The sequence below is a fragment of the Lutjanus erythropterus genome, chromosome 19 (genome assembly GCF_056507025.1).
Source record: "Lutjanus erythropterus isolate fLutEry1 chromosome 19, fLutEry1.hap2, whole genome shotgun sequence".
Classification (NCBI taxonomy): domain Eukaryota; kingdom Metazoa; phylum Chordata; class Actinopteri; order Lutjaniformes; family Lutjanidae; genus Lutjanus; species Lutjanus erythropterus.
In genome coordinates this window covers 18376664-18395637 of record NC_139335.1, presented here as the reverse complement: position 1 = coordinate 18395637, position 18974 = coordinate 18376664, and the positions used below count along the sequence as shown (strand labels likewise).

The window sequence follows — 18974 nt, the reverse complement described above, 5'->3', positions numbered from 1 at the left end:
CTCCTCTCCTCTCCTCTCCTCCTCTCCTCCTCTCCTCCTCTCCTCCTCTCCTCCTCTCCTCCTCTCCTGAGTCCTGAGCCAGGTAAAGCTGCTTATTATGGGGGTTGCCATGCAAACAGAGCTGTGGTAACTAGCTAGTCACATCCAAAGTATACACACATGTACACATGTAATCAATGCAAGCAATGAACATACTCGCCAACACACAACATGCACAGACTCTACCTCTTCCAGATGGCTTACTTGATACAGCCTGACTCACGAGTGAGTCGTCTGCATCAAGACCAACAAAGCTTTTGTTGTTTTAGGATGTGCTCAGCAGGAAGCTGGGGTTTCCTCTGTTGCTGATACTGGTAATGTTTGAAATAACAATGACTGTCCAAACCTGACATGAGCTGATGGAAACACTGATCATTATTGTCAATGTAAAACAGCTGGCTGCTGGTCACTCTTGACTTTCAGCAAATATAATGTTATTAAACTGTTCTTCTTCACAGTACCATACATTTCTATTTATAAGTGCATCGAGTCATTTGATAGATTAGTATTGACACAGTTATTGACTAACACGGTGTCACAATTCTCCGAATCTATGATTAAATTTGACTTCTGACAGCTATGCCATTAGGATATTGAGTCTTGGATTTTAAAGAGCAACAGATCATTGGTCATTTTGCAATTTCAGATTCTTTAAAAAGAAAGACTCTGTGATGTAAAGTGTACAATAACGCTGTGTCGTTTTTGAAGTGTTGTTTTTTTCTTCCCCTTTCTCGAAAACTTGTTTCGATTTACAGTTTTTACCCACTGCGTACACACTTGTTGGAGAATTTGGCTCACTGTGTCAAAACTCTACAGATAAGCCAAATAAGACACGGCACTTGGAGAGGAACATCTGACTTACATGAGAACATAAAACTCTGCAATCAGAACCTCACAATCGTCTTACAAAACGGCATTTTTGCAACAAAATGATACACGCATGCACCAATTATTCTATCAGACCAGCAGCAACACACTGATCTCTTATCTGTGGAAGATGAAAAATGGTAATATAATAATAATAAAATAATAAATAATAAACAAAATAATAATGATAGTATAGAAAGTCAACCACATACCTGTTCTCAAGTCTAAGTGTCCGACCCCAAGTTCTCAAAGAGGAGGTGAGTGCACCTTAAGTCTATTTGTCTATTCGACTCAGAATGATTGCAACATTAGTGTATTAATGTTTTCGTGTGTGTGTGTGTATGTATGTGTGTGTATGAGTTGAGGTTACAGTAAAGCATCCTCACAGGTGTGTTATTTGTATTTTGAATAGAGGTGTTTTCCCTTCTTGAACCAAGTGTTTCGTGTAGGAAACAGCCTGTATTGTTTTGCAAGTGTGTGTGTGTGTGTGTGTGTGTGTGTGTGTGTGTGTGCAGAATTGCAAAGCAGAAAATGTCTTTGCACTTTTGGTGCCTTTGTTTAAGGCTTTTATGCCTTTGTCTTAGCAGTCACTTTTAGTGTGTAAGCAACGGGTAAAAACTGTAATATGGAATTTGTGACACCCCTTGACTTCTTTTTCCCAAGATAGTTCCCGTTTCCCATCCATTGTTTTTATTATTGTAAGAACTTACAGTTGACTTAGCTGCTGTTTGGAATAAAACAGTTCAGGTGTGTCCTTGCATCCCAGTGGCCAGTGTTGGTTTAGTTATCATTGCGACATTTCTTTGAGCTGCATCTCAGATTTCAGGACATCTGTCCACTGGCACAGGGCGGTGGAGGGGGAAGACTAGCTCCAATGCATGCAGACCTGTTGGTGTCTTTGTGTGTATGTGTTTGTGTGAGCGTCCATGTGCAGATCAACTGCTGACATTCACAATCTGCTGTTGCCCTGGCATTGCCCCAACAACCTCCACACCAGCCTGGCATCCGTTTATAGAAGTTATCCTCTTCTCCTCCCTCTCTGCTCCTCTCATTTTTCACTTTGGAGTGGTGGTGGTCTGGGATTCTTTTAGCAATAGGCGGCTGTTTCTGTCTCTCTTCATCTCTGTGCCTCAGAGCAACATAACACCAGCAGCTGCCCATTCAAATACACTACAATACGGATACAGTTATGTACAGGAAACCTCAGGCCCCAAGAGGTTCATAATCTGGATTTAACGCATTAGTTATTTAAAATGCTCAATATGTAAGATATGGCCAGAATTTTAGTTTAAAATGTTCAAAAACTACACCAACATTATCGACAAAATGCAAAGAAGAAACAGATCTGACACACAAAGATGTCTATTCACTGGGTTGCAGAGATATCTACTGAAGTTTAGCATGCTAAACAATTAGCCCCAACTAGCTTTGTACCTCAAGAGGCAATAGTGTAATAGAATAGCTCAGTCCTGCTGCGCCTTGTAGTGCTCCATTTCACAAACTCTGTTAGATTCTTTAGTTCATTGAATCAATAAAACAAACTCCCAAAATGCCAAGAAAATAAACATTTTCACCCCTATTTTCTTCTTATTATATTTCTTATTGTTATTTATTATTAAACGCAACTGTACACCTTCTGAATTTAATTTCTCTAGTTCACCATACAAAAACTAGATGAATTATGTTGTTAAATCATCAAAACACATTAGCATTGCTATTTCCTTCTTGGGATAGTAATGCCAACGTTGCTGTTAGCACTGCATTATTTCTACATCTTTATTATCAGTGATGACAAGGAAAAATTTTAGTTAGAAGCAATCCCTCCTCCCTTTACTCATAAAGAAGACAACCGTGACGCGGAAATAAAGTTTACCAGAAACATGAGTCAATAGTGGAATCCACACAATTATTGGTTAAAGATTTCAGTGCTGATGCATGGAAAAAACATGACCTTGTATTACCTTTCATAGTCATACAAACATCTAGGCCATTAGATACTGTATCTGAGGCATATGCTCTGCTAATGGCAGATTAAAACTGTTTTCATAGCGGTGCATTGCTTAGCCTTCTGCGTCACTATGACTGCTATGATATGAATGAAGGTCTTCACAGATCAGGGTGAAAAGCATTCAAGTCCTCTCCTAGTGTGACATTTGTTATAGCAGATTGGATTAGTGCTGTCTGGGCTTGCTGGAGCTTGCAAGGATATACAGTGGAGGGCAATGTGCTTTTCTTTGTGTGTGTGTGTGTGTGTGTGTGTGTGTGTGTGTGTGTGTGTGTGTGTGTGTGTATGTTTTTCAGCGAAAGGGTTGGGTGCTTAGCTGAGTGTATGTTCTGTGTGCACGTTCGAATTTGTGCATGCATCTGCCACACACATAGTTGTTGCCTGTGTGTGTGTGTGTTCGCATGCAGCTCTGTGTGTGTCTGGATATGAATGTGTGCCAGGGAGTGGAGGAATCCGACACACATATGTTGGACAGGAAAAACTGTGTGGGTTGAAGGGTGTGTCTGGAGCAGGATTCTCCTCATGTCTCCATCTTTATCTGTTTCCAGATCACATTACTGTATGTAGTGACACTGCTACCACTAAAACACTGTTGCCTATAGCAACGGGTTTTATTTATAGGAGCAACACTGACCCCTGCTGGAGAAAGTGACACAATGCCAGATGTTGTGAAGTACGTGTGATATACTATATGGATATGTGCATAAATGAGTGGGGCAATTATCCTAAAACTTTTGAACAAGACATTAAATGTCGTTAGTCAGTCTGTTACCTATACATTAGATGCCAATTGACAAGCCCCCACTTTGGAGTACATCAGTTTAAATGTATGCTTTATTTGGAATATTTACGCCACCTTACCTTGCTACCAGACAGACTTTTCCCATAGGAAACAGCTGTAATGTAAGCCAAATATCAAAGCAAAGCAAAGCAGCAAGACTCTGTTGGCAAAAACAGTAATTTTATCTTGCAAAACACTCAAAGTTTTTCTGCAGATCCTGTCCACAGCAGCTTCCTCCCCTGCAAGCCATCTTCTGTCAGTAATACACTAACAAGTACCTCATACAACCCCACCTCAAATAATCCAAACTATCCTTATAAATCTCTGCTGTCTTCGTGAACACTACCTTGCTCTGTCAAACAATCAAGCAAAAGGCTCCTTATAATCTGGTTTTCATCTGGTTTTCACCTGTCCTGACTTTTAAAAAAAGACAAGTCAAGTTTGCATGTTAGCCAGATATTCAGTGTTTTCCCACGTATTTTGTGAGTTACATACTTTGCATCGTTCAATGATGGGGGAATGCAATGTACAATTAATCTCAGATTGCAGGTTTTGGTACAGTAAAGCCTCATATTTGTTTTTAAATCTGTGTGTTAGTATGTGTTTGTGCACTCGTGCACATCTGTGTTTAGGATTGGTAAACACGCCTAAATCAACAGAAAACGCAAACTCTGATTCCAGTGTAAGCAACAAATTGGCGGTAACCTCGCCAGACATGCAAGATTTTGGTCCCAAACACATTTCCCGCATCTCTCTACTGTCTATCATCTCTCCAAACACATTTTTCATTTCATGCATCTTCTCATTTTTGCCTCAGGTGTTGGTGTCTCTCAGGGCTGCCATTATTTTGGAAGCAGTAAATCTTTGCAGTTTCCTGACACATACACATGCAAGTGTGCACACACACACACACACACACACACACACACACACACACACACAGCAAGACACACACACTACTGCTACTAGTACTACTATTACTACTACTCCTACTCTTTATGCATTTAAAGTGAAAGATGCACTTTTTAAACTGAAACACAGAGTTTTATATCTGGAACACAGACTTATAAATCTGAAATATCATCTACTTTTAAGCCGAAACATGCATTTTCTTTACAGTAATCCCACAGACAGACTTTTTAATCTGAAACATGCACATATTCAATTGAAACATGGCGTGTTTCAATCAAAAACACAGATTATTCTATCTGAAACATGGACTTTTTGATCTGAAGCATACACTTTTTAAATTGAAACATGCCTTTTTTACAGTAATCTGATACACAGAGTACAGCATTCTGAAACAGAGACTTTTCAATAAATTCTAAATGGTTAATTTTAGTTAAGGATGCCAGCTGTAGTGGTTCACTGCCATTGGCCTGTGGCCTACAACCAACGCCCCTGTCCACCCTTCCCTCCTCCGCTGCCCCCACACACTCACAGAGGCTCATTCACATGGTCATTAAGTCATTAGGCTACTTATTTATTGATGTTTGCCTCCAGAGCGACTGAGCATGTCAGACGATCTACTGAACGCCTGCATGAGCCTGTCCTGACCATATTAGTCCATAGTATGATTCTGTCTCCACTCTGGATTTATTTATCCATCTAACTTTTTACTCCATCCACTGTGAGACGTGTTCGAGTGGAGACGTGTCTTTTTCCAATGTGACTTTAAGTGAGTGGGTCGATTTATGTGCTTATTACAGGATGCTGATGTTGGCATATTCAACAAAGTAAGGCTTTAAACGTCTTAAAAGTGTGTTTCATCAGTTGCCGAGAGTGTTAGTCATGTGATCGAGCCCAGAGGAAGTGAACGTAGCATGCGTATAATTTGACCAGCCAAGTCAAAAATGAGAGCTTTCACAGAAAGGAAGCAGTCAGAGAGGAGAGGACGGCTGCAGAAGGGGAGGGAGGGAATGGAGGGAAGGCAAAATGGGGGGGAGGGAAGACAGTGAGCTGGAGCGAGGGTGGGTGGGGGGTTGTCATCGCTGGCTCATTCCAAGCTCTGGAAGTTGAGAAGGAGGAGAAGAGAAAAATAAGTTGCTGCTTTAAGACAGAGAGGAGAGATAGAGAGAGAGTTCGGATCAGTGAGCTGCTCAACTCTTGTGTTTTTTTCTTCTTCCCCCTCCCCTCTTTTCTCTTGCACGGGCTCCTAATTTGGGATTTGTTTAAAAGCGGGACTGCGCCCCAGGAAGACTTCTCCTTGCTGGGGAAAGGGAACCCTGCTCCCTCTCTCTCGCGTTATACACACCCGCACACACACACATTGCTCCCCAAAATGTCTGATTCCACTGTCAACGCTCACTTGGAAGGGATCATATCAGACTTTGAAGGTTAGTTTTCTTTGTTTCCACTGCTTTTCTTCTTTTTTTTGTCACTCTGTGGAGCGGGGCGCTCTTTAACCCTGCCATGAGGACACTATAGATAGTTTCCACATGTTTGATTGGAACTGAGCGGATCTGGAAAAATGGAGCGTGTGAAGAGCTTGCTGACGTCTGCGGTGAGCAGTGGTGTTTTGAAAGGGAAATCATGCTTAAAGTGTTGCTTTTTACTGCTCTTTGACTTTTGTCAAGATGCGCTAGTGTGTTTGTTATGGCTGTCATGTTTGTATCCGATGCTAGGATGGGAAAGTGTGCAACTGATTCAGCCTCTAACCTGCATGATAGAGAGGCCATGTGAGTGTCTGACCATACGGCTGTGAGGGGAACACCTGGAACACCCCCCCCTTCTGCTCCCTGCTCCCTCTTCTCTTCCTTTTCATCTCTCTGCCCCTGGCCCACAGATTCCCCCTGTCATCCCTCTCCTCCCTCCTCCTCCTCCTCCACCTCCTCATCCCCCTTTCCCCTCTCTCAGCAGCTCGTTCATCCTCAGCCCCTCTCCCCTCGGCCTGGCTGCTGCTGGTGGTGGATGCGAGGAGGCTGGGTGGGTGAGAGGGGGGTTGACAGGCCCGACACCTCTCCCCCTAACCTGTCTGTCTATCTGACAATCTGTCTCCTGTCTCTCACAAACACATAGCCATTAGAAACGCATCCGCACTTGTCCGGAGCTGCTCCTCTGTCAACACCAGTTTGCTTGTGGTATGTATGTACGGTGGATCTCTCTGCCTCTCAGCCTTGTCTTCAGGTCTCTACACCACCAGCTTACACAGTGCAACAGAGCAGAAAGATAAGTGGTGTTCAGAAAAGAGAGTGTGCTTCAACCATGTGGCTCAGAGTCATGCTTTCAGACATAATGGGTTACTGTTGTGATTGTCAATGGTGTGTGTTGCCCCTGGTTTGGGTTGAGTGTGTGGTAATACCTTAGTGTCACCACCATGCACCATGATGTATGACCCCGTGTGGCTCACAGAGCACAGCATGGCACAGATGCAGCAGGGGTGTGATTCCCATGAGCCAGCAAGTCAATAAGAACCAGCTTTGTAAAGTAAATCATTTCAAGTGCTCATCTCACAGTGGCAGAGCAGCTTTGTCATGTGCTTTAAGAAAAACACTCCACTTTCAGTACATTAAAGCTGCTGTTTATTAAACAGCCTCGGTTTATTACTGATGCCTCCTATACATTAATTTACAAAACCATCAGTGAGAAGATATTTCTGTGGAGTTCTTAATGCCTGCCACCGAGTCTCCTTGAAATCAGATGAAACACACCTATGTTTACATTTTCCCAAGCCAAGTTACAATGAAAGGTACACTGGCCAGTTAGGAGAAGGGAGAAGATTTTTATTCAGATGTTATCTTGGACTTTATATTTTGTGGTTGCTATAGTGGAAACTCTGCCACTTGTGTGCAGGGGCCTCCAAAATCAACACATTATGAACGTTCCTCAAAGTAGCTTTAAATATGATAGAATATTTAATTAAAGGAGAAATATATAATATATTTTCTGTACTAAATAAAAAATGACTATGGTTTGCCATCATAGATTAAGGAAACTAAATGCTAAGAAATACTGGCTTCTCTGACAACAGTGCTAGCCTTTCATGTTTTGCATGAGTTTTGTGGCCACCATAGGTTCTGACAGAGGTGTTTGCATGCTGCAAGCTCAAAATTCGACACCACTGAAGTCCACTGAAATTATTAGAACCTCTAAATTTGTGCAAGTCACTGCCACTATAACACAGTATATACATATATATTGTAAACACTATACAGTAAATTTGTGAATGAAAGTAGGAAGAGTAAGTAACAGTGTGTAACAGTGTGCATATTTGGTGTGTCCATTCACTCTGTCATGTCCATAGCTGATGACGGCAGTGAGCTGAGAGACAGAAGACAGGATTTTCTTGTCCATGAGGTTGATGACCTCAGCTCTGACTTCACCCTCGCAAACTGACACAGATCATTGACCAGGCCACTGGGCCTTCCGCTCTGCAGAATCAACACACACACACACACACACACGCACATTCACAGAGTGTCATTTTTATAGTTCCTACAAAGAGGTCTGTTCTTTCTCTTGCAAAAGCCCCTTGTGTTTCTCTCTCGAACACACTGGCACCACTTCATATTAAGGTGCCTCTAATAAGCATTAGTTAATAGGTAATAAGCCCTTTATAATAGTCTTATCAAAAGTCTTGGTGCATAACCATGTTTATTGTTAAGTCATTTATAAGCACTTATAAGCAACTTGTTACCTTGTCCACTTTATTTTGCATTTATTAGCAGTTAACTATGCTATTACAAAACAATGATTTAAAAAAACTTCAACAGTCAATAAACTGTTAATAATGCCTTATAATATAACAATAAACATGTTTCTGTTTTATTATTTAGATTTTTTATTTTACTTGTTAATACTTATATAGTCTTATTAACACATATTAATGTTAGTAACCATCTTATAAGGACCTTATTACTATAAACAAATGCCTATTGTAGGCACCTTACTATAAAGTATTTTCAGAATATCTATATTTTGGGGGAAAATAAGTTGTTTAATATTCCATGAATCATATATGAACCAGATATCTGCCTTATGTTGATTCCTATTTCAGTGGCAGTGGAAAAGCTGCCACTGCAACTGGTCTCTTTCCCTCTCTGTATGTTGAGGGAATTTACTGGTCCAATGAGAGGAAATTCCACAGGAGTGGATTTCTGTGGTGGGTGAAAATGTCTTGGTAGGCAGCGGAGAAGTGGAAATGAGCACAGCCAGGCCTCTCTTTACAGATTCCCGTGAGGCCCAGTCTGTGTGGCACTGACTAACCAATCACAGTGACACACATTTTGACCATCAACAATGAGGTGGAGTTAAAAATGTAATCAACAGGTACATGAGGTGTTGATGGATAAATAAAGTAGAACTGAAGATTATAGATACAACACCTTCATGAGCCCACCTTTGAACTGCTATTGTTTTCATAGGTGCTTTTTAATTACTCTAAGTTAGTGGTTCTCAAATCGAGGTTATAACAAACAAACAGCAGCAAGGGTGCAGGCAGTGTGGTAGTTTTGTTGAATATGTTAGTCTTTATCTGATTGAGGTTAACGAAAGTCAGAATGAATGGCCCCGACCTTGGCTCTGAAATAACAGTAGCCTAACTGGGCTGTGTGATTTTTCTGAGTCCTGCGCTTCTGTCCATTGTGTTTTTAAAAAATACAGAACAAAAATAGTCATTCATGTGTTGGTTCGTTAGTCATGGGTGAACAAAACAAACTTGCCCCTGTTAAAAATTAACAAATCGCCTACTGTCTGTAACCCATAATGCACTGGAACTGTTCTAATAAGCATTGGAATATGGGGTTAATGTGCTATTGATCTAAACCATTAAATCTCGGCCTTGTGACGAAACGCCACAAGGGGCCTCATTGATAGAGCTTGTGGGAGGAAGTGTCTGATGATAACCGTCCTCAGGAGTCTCCACGCTTATCAGGATCATCAGGGTGCTCTATACTCATCAGCTAGGACAGGTTTCCTGCTAATGACGCCAACAGCATCGGAGCTGCTGAGAAGCACCAAGGGTCACTCTGAGGTGCAGCGAACACAGCAGATCTTTGTTAGGCTTTAAAGGTACTCCTCGCTGTTTTTCCTCCATGTTGGACATGTGGAGAGAAATCTGCACCGATGCCGGCCCCAGGCAAGACCCCGGAGTTATCAGCAGGCTCCTTGCTATGGCTAAAATCAACTAGCCTCTGATGAAAGATTTTCTTTTTTACATTGAGAGGAAAGTGTTTTTTCCTGCGTGGAATGGAAAGTGTGTTTGACAACTGTAATAGACACCTCCAGGAAAGAGAGATGGACTTTAAATATAGAGCCAAATGCTCTTATTTCAGTGGTCCAAAGCACATTTTGACATGCAGAGCCTTTTATGGCTACTGCGGCAAACTGCAGAACCTTTTGCAGAGAGTGTATGCGCATCAGTGACTTCAGTAGAGTGCTCAACACGTCAAACTGGCGTTAGTATAAAGTTTTGATAGGTGAAGCTTAGTCCTGGCTGATTTGTCGACACCTGTGGTTACCATGGTAACAGAAAAAGCAGTTTAATACTGCAGCAAACACTTTTTAAGCAGAGCCTTGTACGGAGGAGATTTAACTCATTGACATATATAAAGATGGACAACATGACAGCTCCCCAAATCTGAAGCAAATCTGGATGGCCCCCTGGTGGCTGGCTGCAGTATAGGTCATAAATGCTGCCCCCTCTTTGTTATCAGATGGGACATGTGCCAAATTAAAACATCAAAGTACACATCAAATAAATTTAAACTACTTTAGGTAGTTCTTATCATGCTGATGTTTGTTCAAGTGTTACTTTTTCTGATAAGTTTAGTTTGAATTAGATAGTTGATGGCATAAAAAGGGGATTTCACCTTGTGACTGACAGCTGATCCCTACTCAGTTGAGCTGGCCAGATATATACGGCTCCAACCTAGATCACTACTGCTCAGACTCTGTTTCCAAATGATGCCATTGTTTTTGTACAGTGGAAGGAAGCGGAAGCACAGTGTTCATCTTTAGTATATTGTGTATCTGTTTACAGTGCAACCAAACAAACTTTTGGGTTACCTTGGTGAGGAGTTGGAAGTGTGCAGCCTGTCATCTGCTGCCCCCTCATCTAACTGCTCATTGTGAATGCACCGTCTTCTCAAAAAATTAAAAATCCACTGACAAAAATATTAATTAATCAAATGTAAAAAATAAATTAAGTTATGAAAATGGCCACTGTCTTGTATTGTTACAGAAACAATCATGGTCAGGGCTAACCTCTGTGACAAATCCACTGAAACTGCTGTGACAGCTTCACAATTAAAGCCATCTTGTGCTTCACTTGTTGAATGCTTTTAAAATGGAGCAGCAGCAGAAGCAAATGTTTGCAAGTGTTTGCATAAACAGTAACTTAATACATCCCTGATAAAACTGTGGGAGAGTGAATATAACAGCGAGCCTGATTGTGATAAAATGAAAATCACAAACATTAAGTCTGTTTCACATGCATGCCTCATGTACTGGGAGACTCTCATGCATGTGAAGGCAATTTGAACCTGCAGAATGATGGACCACCACTTACACTGAAAACTTTACTATATAGAGAAAATGTATAACACGCTGAATAGATGCCAAAAAGTGCCAACCATAAATAGTATTTTAAAACAGGATTTTCTTTCTTGAAAATCTTAAGGATTAGATCTTACCCTTTACAACCTTTTGGGTTCTAAGCATTTTTTTCCCTTTCCTATTTTTGGTTCACATATTGCTCGTACATTAGTTGCATGATTGATTGTGACAATAATTCACATTAGAGAGAAAACAGCATCTTCTAATGAGTTTAATTGAAAGAGGAATGTCAGGATTTCTTAATACTCTGGTATACCTTAGTATCTTGATGCCTACAGTTTGACAGAAGCCCTGCTTATACTGCAGTGATCCTTAGTTTCCCCTCAGTAACTGAGGACAGAAGACAGTGCTACATCTTGTTGACCCGTCCAGCTCATCTACCGTCATGCTCAGAGAGGCATAGAGAATGTCCATGTGGTGCTCATCCAGTAACGTTACATGCTACACTGGAGAACAGAGTAGCATCATCATATGATTTTCTGGCAGTTTAACCATGTTTCATTGAGTGTTGGTCGAAAAACATCAAGCTTGGCTGCAATTCCTTCCTTATTTGGCAGTTCAGTCCGCTAGCATGTTTAAAGTATAATTGAATGGAAGTCCAAAAATTAACAGGGTTCAAAAACCTTCAAAGCAGATGTTGTTTCAGTTGCAGGTTAAATGAGAGGTAAAGATAGAGGGAGAGGCAGCTAATGAGCAGAGCCAGAGAGAAAGAGAGAGAGCACTTTGGTTGACATTTGGTTTACACTGGTGCTCATTAGTATTATCTTAGCTTTGCTGAAAGGGCTGTAATCACTGCTATCGCCTCAGAGCAGTACACAGCAGCTCAGAGACATCAAGTGGTTTTATCTTTGATATCATGCACACAAACACACTTCTATGGCTATGACCCTGACACAAATCACAGCCTGCACAAACACACACACTGCCATCAAAACACAAACATTCTACTGTATGTAGTCATGCATAAACACATTTATGATAACTGAGATATTACAGAGGCAAAGCAAGAGTGCCATCTTTTTCATGCAAATACACAAGGAGAGAGTTATTAAAGGGGTAGTTTGGATTATTTAAGGTGGGGTTGCATGTGGTACTTATCAGGTCAGTGTATTGCATACATTAGATGGTGTTTGGCATGACGCCAGCCCACATGCACTGTTCTACCTTGCTGTCAGACATCCCTTTCTGACAGGAAGACAGTTATGTATTCCAAATATAGCTCTCTCTCGCCCAACCGGACTCCTTTGGTGGAATTGGTCGTTTTAGTTTGCAGAACACAAGAGGTACTGGTTTACTGCTGTTTCCATCTGTTAGTTTGTATTATTGTGTGACTAAGTGTGTTTTAAAAGGTTGGTTCTGATTCACTGAAGTAGCCACAGTAACACAAACAAACAGAGCAAAGCAGCAGTACTCCAGCAACTCCTGTGTTCTGTGAGATAAAATTGCTAATTTCACCAATGGAGTCTGGTTGACTGACAGAGAGTGACATTTGGCTTATATAATGATGATTTCCTGCTGGAAAAGGCTGTCTGACGGCAAGATAAATCGGTGAAAATATTATAAATATAGCAGACAATTAAACTAACAGATTTTTTAGAAATGGCTTAAATAAATGTTGTTGCTGACCTTGTCCACAGCATTTGATTGCTTAGTTTCCTACACCAGTATTTGGTTCTGTTTCTCCAAACTGGGGGTGTGCATATGAAACACATGAAAAGTACCTCATACAACCCCACTTCAAATCATCCCTTTAATGTGTGACCTCCTTATCTAGCTTCATTCATACACACACATCCCACACACATCCCAGGATGCACTGTGGCATGACGTTAACAGAGGCAGAGTTTGGTTCTCATCGGGGGTAGACCCGGCTGTGTTTGCTTTACTCTACAGCTGTGTTTAAACACACACACATACAGAGAGGCAGATAGAAACAAAACTGACAGGGCCTCTGTCTCCACTGTGTCTGCGAGGACCTCGCTGTGTTGGGCTCTTCTGTCACCACAGAGCAGGCACGCTTCACACAGTTAGCACAATTCAAGGCAAACAGGTCATTATATCAAAATCACAGTCAAACACAGTTTTAAGTGGTCTGTGGTACGTAGAATATGCTTTTTATGCTTTTTTACAGCTCGAGCTCTTAGTCTTAAAAGCTGAGCCTCATGCAGAAAGCTACATTAAATTAGCTGCTCCATTAGTTGTTCACTTCCTGTCCTTACTGGCAGGAAATTCTCATCCCTGTCTTAATATATTTCAAGCCTTCACTGCATCCAGTGAATTTTACTTCACTGTGACTGGTGGGTTCTTCCTGTGCTTGTTTCTCATAAAGAACTGCACACACTGACCCTGTCTTCCATGAAAATTTCAAGGCCAATTTTCTCAAATATAATTACGCTATTCCATGTGAGCAACACAGAGGGCTTATTATCAGAGATGAAACCCTGCGTGATTCATGCACACAGGGTTGGGAGTGCCATTTAAAAAATGTATTCTAATACCTATTAAAAATGTAGGTCAGTAATGTAATCCAAGTATTGCAATGTTGAAGTAATTTAACCTGATTACTTTCCATCACTTTTGAATTATCTCAGTATAAAATACTGCAAAAATGTTTAGTCAAATATAATGTTTTATGTTTGTTTAGGTTTATTGATTGTTTGTCCAACTATTACTTCCTTTGTCATGTGCAAATGCACATTTAGATCAATAGATGCAATAATACACATTTAAAGGTACTTTCACACCCAAACTCCTCTGCCATAAATGGGTTTGTGTTTTTACCCAGACACCAGCCCAGCATCCCCACCTGCAGTCCTTAAGTAGTATTTCATTCATTTAAATTTGGCTCATTTAAAATGCATTTTTAAATTGTAATCCTACTAACCCAATTTTTCCAAATTTATTTGTAATCTGATGATGTCTTATTTCTGTAACTATAAAAGAATAAAGTTACATTTTTTATGTATCCTCATTACATAACCTCATTACATGTAATCCATTACACCCCCCAAGCTTGCATGCACATACAGTCCAAGTTTAAATTTAATTTAAATTTGGCCTTGACTCTTATTTTTCTGGTCATTCTCTATGGTGTAATGAGAGTTAACTTGCAGGAATTTATGTTTATGGTTTCCTGTTTTTCAGAGGATTTACTGAGGACATGGCAAACCATTCCACAAACTTTTGAGGATACATTGCACCAGGGCCTATCTAGCAAAAGGAAAAGCATCTGTATAGTACTTGACATGCAGTGATTGCTGTTTGCAGTTGCAGTGAATGTATAGCTGCAGATATAGAGGGATTTTTGTAAGTGACTTATAGTGCGCTCATTCCAGGTATGAAAATTATGAATTATTTGAAGTGGGGTTGCTGACCTGCAATTCAAAGTTGTCATTAACCGCTGAAGGTTAGAAACATTAAAAGAGCAATATGTAGCAATTGTGGCTGGAAATTCCAAATGAGAACTACAGTCCAAATAGTGAAAAGCTCACCGCTCTGAAAATACTCACTCTGCCTGCCAAACTACATTAACACACTGCTCAATTTAACCATTATAAACATGTATGCCTTCTACAAGATTATTAATGGTTTCTTACAACTCATAAACCAACACTAACTTCTTCAGTGAAAATTCTGCTTTAATTTGAACTTAAATTACTATGAAATGGTTAAATAAAAACAGTTATTCCAGCCTGGAATAGAAATGGAGACACTGTGGTTGCAGTGTTGTTGTCAGAGATGGGAATGTTTAATCCTGACATGTTTCCTTGATCGTTGAAGACAAACTGTGTTAATTTTATGATTAATTTCAGTAAATATAGAGTTCTCCTTTAAAGGGTGAACTGTCCCTTTAACAGCAAGTCAAACTAACAGTGACCAAACCAATATTTTCTACATTTATAGTGAAAGTGTCACAAAGGAAAATTGTGAGGACTAATCTTACTGGTATAGACACCCAGCTAAACCAGTATTTCACGTTATACTCAGTGGATACTAAGCTGCCTGCTTCTCAGCAGACCCTCTGATATTAGACACTAAAACCTGCTCAAACACTAAAGATGTGAAGAAAACACAGAGTTCCAAGAAGGCGGTCTTCTACCATGCTGGTGCTTGGCCCGTCAGCCGTGAAGCAGGCCAGAAGCCTGCGCAGGCGTGGGTGTTTATCTGGGACAGAGGCCGTGTTGCTCCAGGGTTTGTAGCTGCTTCGGTCTGTGGGACGAGCTGAGGTGAGCCAGGTGCCAGCCGCACATCTGACATGGAGCTTGCCATGGCCAGAGAAAAAAAAAATCTATCAAACAACAACTAAAACAAAAGCCTGCTGGTGGAATACTAGCACATTAAATGGATGTGGAAGGAGAGGGCCTGTTAGCGTGGGAATGGATTTGAGAAAAGTGTACATTATGTATAGTGTACAGTGCACATTTTCACTTCTCTACCTTTGCATCACACAGCCTTTTCTGCAGGGAATCTGCCGTTATATAAATTAAATATTGCTCTCTCCAAACCAATCAAACTCTGCAGGTGACATCAGTGATTTTGCCTAGTAGAGCACAGATTAGATAAGTTAAGATAGAAGTTGATTCCAAAAGATTTTTTTGTGCCAGAAGTTGCTCCAAAATTACAGTAACATGAAAACAATAGAAAAGTGAAATATAAAAAATATAAAGTGTATAAGGATCAAAGACACAGTACCTAATAGAATCACAAAAGAAGTAAGATAAGTTGAGAAAAAACAAGTAAACTAAATTAGAAAAAGTGATATTGGCAGTAATATTGATATATAATAATGAATATTGCACCATATAATTAATTTAAAATTGCAGAATATTAAATGCAATATTACCCATGATGATAATATTCAAAAGTAATATTGCACATGATAATAAACATAATATTCCATTTCATATTAAATGTAACATTGTACATGATATTTACTAATACTAATACTGCACAGAATATTGGTATTATTGTTCTCAGTCTTGGTTGCAAAACGAAGCCTGAAAAGTACCCTGGATGGGCTGCTCTCTTCCGTTGCTCCCTGTTACAGTTGTCCCTGGTCTCCCCTAATTGGACCAAGAGGCCATGCGCAATTAGAGCGGTCGCGAGGCAGTCCTAATACTGTCAGGTGTGCGAGCTGGGTAACATATCGAGAGATGAAGTCCGTGTAATTTAAAAAAGCTTTACTTTGTTCGTTCAGTGGCAGCTACTTGTGTGTTTGTATCTGGCGATATTAATAAAATCAACTTGGTGGGAATTTAAAAAATATTCGAGTGGAGCAGAATTAAACTAAACCATGCTGCTGTCGAGCTATGTGAAGCGTGTCAAGTCTGGTAAGATTAGCCTCTTCACTTTTGACGATTTATTGGCTTCAGCAATGTGCAAAATGTTGTTAAGTGCATTTTCACTGACTTGGCAGCCGAAGTGTTGACGCTCATTCTGGCTGAACGTGTTTGTATGCAGCGGTTTGGGCCTGTCCTGTCAGATTAAACGCAGCCACATTCATCATTTTCTTCATGTTACGTTCAACGTTTCATTTGTTCCCAGCTGTTATTGGTGCAGACTGCTTCTCATCTTAAGTTTTGTTGGTCCCTGAGCAGTGCAGCAAGTCGAGGATTTGGGCTCAAACATGAGCTTTTGCGTCCCCACTTTTATTAAAAACAAACAAACAAAAAACAATCGTTGCCCTGAACTTTTCCCTCTAAAACAGCGCAGCTAAACAACGGAGGCTATTAGCCAACTGAGGCGACAAAATATAATATTTGCACGGAAATACAGTTATATTTATGGATTATATGGATTCCGAGACTGTTGACATGTGATGTCAGGTGTTAGACAGACACGTAAGGAATTATTAATATTTATTTTTCCCTGAGCAGTCTCCTCAACCAGTCAGACATTTAGCCTGTTCTCTGTGATCTCCTTTTGGCTACTAATGTCATATTTTTTTCACTTTCATTCACTGAGCCTCACCTGAAACTGTTTGGATACTTTGATAACATCTGTAATAGACAATGTCAGCATATTCAATAATAGATAGTGTCAGTTTATTTTTTCTGTCATGAAATGTAAATGAATTGAGCGTTAAAGAGAACTCAGACATCCGTATGTTATTTTTATATCATTTATCATGTAATATCGTTTATCATATCAGTGACTTTCTGTCTGATCCAAAACAAACATTTGAACGCTGTCCAATGCCACCACTTTGTTTCACCAAAGAAAAAGTCATGAGAGTTATCGCTGCTTCAGGGCCTTATGTTATCTGATTTTTTAAATGTTTTTTCTCTTCTTGTGTTGCATAAGAATCATAAGATGCTTTACAGATGCTGGTGCTGCAGCTCAAGCTAGTATAAGCATTTGCATGGGCTAAGAAACTCTTCTGTTTTTTGTCTAACCGTAAATGCTTTCTGTGTTTCCCAGCGCTGAAACGGTCGTTTGAGGTGGAGGAGACGGATTCATCCACGCACCCTTCTCCCCTGACTCGTCGCACCACCAACCCCCTCCGCTCATCCACCTCCTCCACATCCAGCCAGCGGAGCTACGACCTGAGCTCCCGCAACTCTGACTACTCTTCTTCCAGATCTTCCCCCTCCGAGTCTTCCAATCCACGTTCCCCAAAGACCGGCATGAGGCGCATTGAGTTATCAGGGGGTCGTAACCTTGACACAGCCTCTTCCCGCCGCACAGAAATCTCCATTGAGGTCTCTTCGAAGCAGATTGACAGCTCGCCCAGTGCTGGCATTGCCCGCTTTGGCCTCAAGCGACCTGAGGTGAGCCTGAGCAGTCGGAGTACTCCCCTGGACAGCTCCTCAAACTCCATCTCCAGCTCCACAAACAGACGGGCCGAACTCAGCATGACACGACCAAGTGAGCCCCCCGCCCCTCCCAGGAGGATGGACGCTCAGCTGTCCTCGGCTCCAGTCTCAAGGATCCCCGAGCCCTCTCAGAGAAGAGCAGAGCCCCCGTCCCCGAGCCTCAGCCCAGTGGAGGGGGCCTCCAGGAGGCCAGAGATGCCTGTCTTCAGACAGCCGGACAGTTTGGTGCAAGGCAGCGCAGTGGAGAACAACAACCACCCGCCTCCTGCACCTAGTGCTCCCCTGCCCTCCCTGTCCGAACCACGGGTGGAGAGGGTGCAGTCACCTGTCACAGAGCCGCCTGCAGCCCGACCAACAGACAGTGAGTACCTGATCAGTTCAGCACATTTTTAACTCTTATGTGTAAAATAGGGTGATTCAGTTAAATCTAAAAGTATCTAGCTATCTAAACTATCAGATACTTGGGTATTGCGATTCTACAAGTAATGCAATTCAATATTATGATCTATTGCAATTTTTGTTTGTTTTTTTAGCACCAGACCACAGGAAAAGTGAAACCATACACTTCTAGAGTCTTAATGTCATGATTAATATTTCCATAAAACAATGCACATCGCGTGTCAGTCAGTCTTTCAAAGTTTTATCTCAGCAGCATCATTGCTGTATAAAAGGGGTAAATAAAAAACTTTTTGAAGTAAACTGCTACATTTAGCTGTTCCTGCTTAGTAAGCTCGTGCCATAAGAAAATAGTAAATAAAATAAGACATTAGTGCTAGTTACATATGTGGGTCATTCTTCAACTGTTGCAATTTTTGTGTCCTTGGTAGATATTAAAAAAAAACAACAACCAGGCATTTTGGTCTGTTTACTCCTTTACAATCTGTTTGTGTTTTTGATTTAAGTGACCCTTGAC

At 40.9% G+C, this 18974-nt stretch overlaps 1 protein-coding gene across 4 annotated transcripts in view; it reads left to right on the top strand.

Moving 5' to 3' along the window:
- Nucleotides 1-18974, top strand: part of LOC146309632 (septin-9-like) — a 108521-nt gene that overhangs the window by 27117 nt on the left and 62430 nt on the right. For 2 of the 4 annotated variants that reach the window (XM_084744126.1, XM_084744129.1), the window contains one exon: nt 17667-18422. In XM_084744126.1, coding sequence (XP_084600252.1) covers nt 17667-18422 — 756 coding nt within the window. Of the gene's footprint in view, nt 1-5854; nt 6029-16440; nt 16577-17666; nt 18423-18974 lie in introns of those variants that run through there. The other 2 variants (XM_084744127.1, XM_084744128.1) reach the window with 2 other exon arrangements.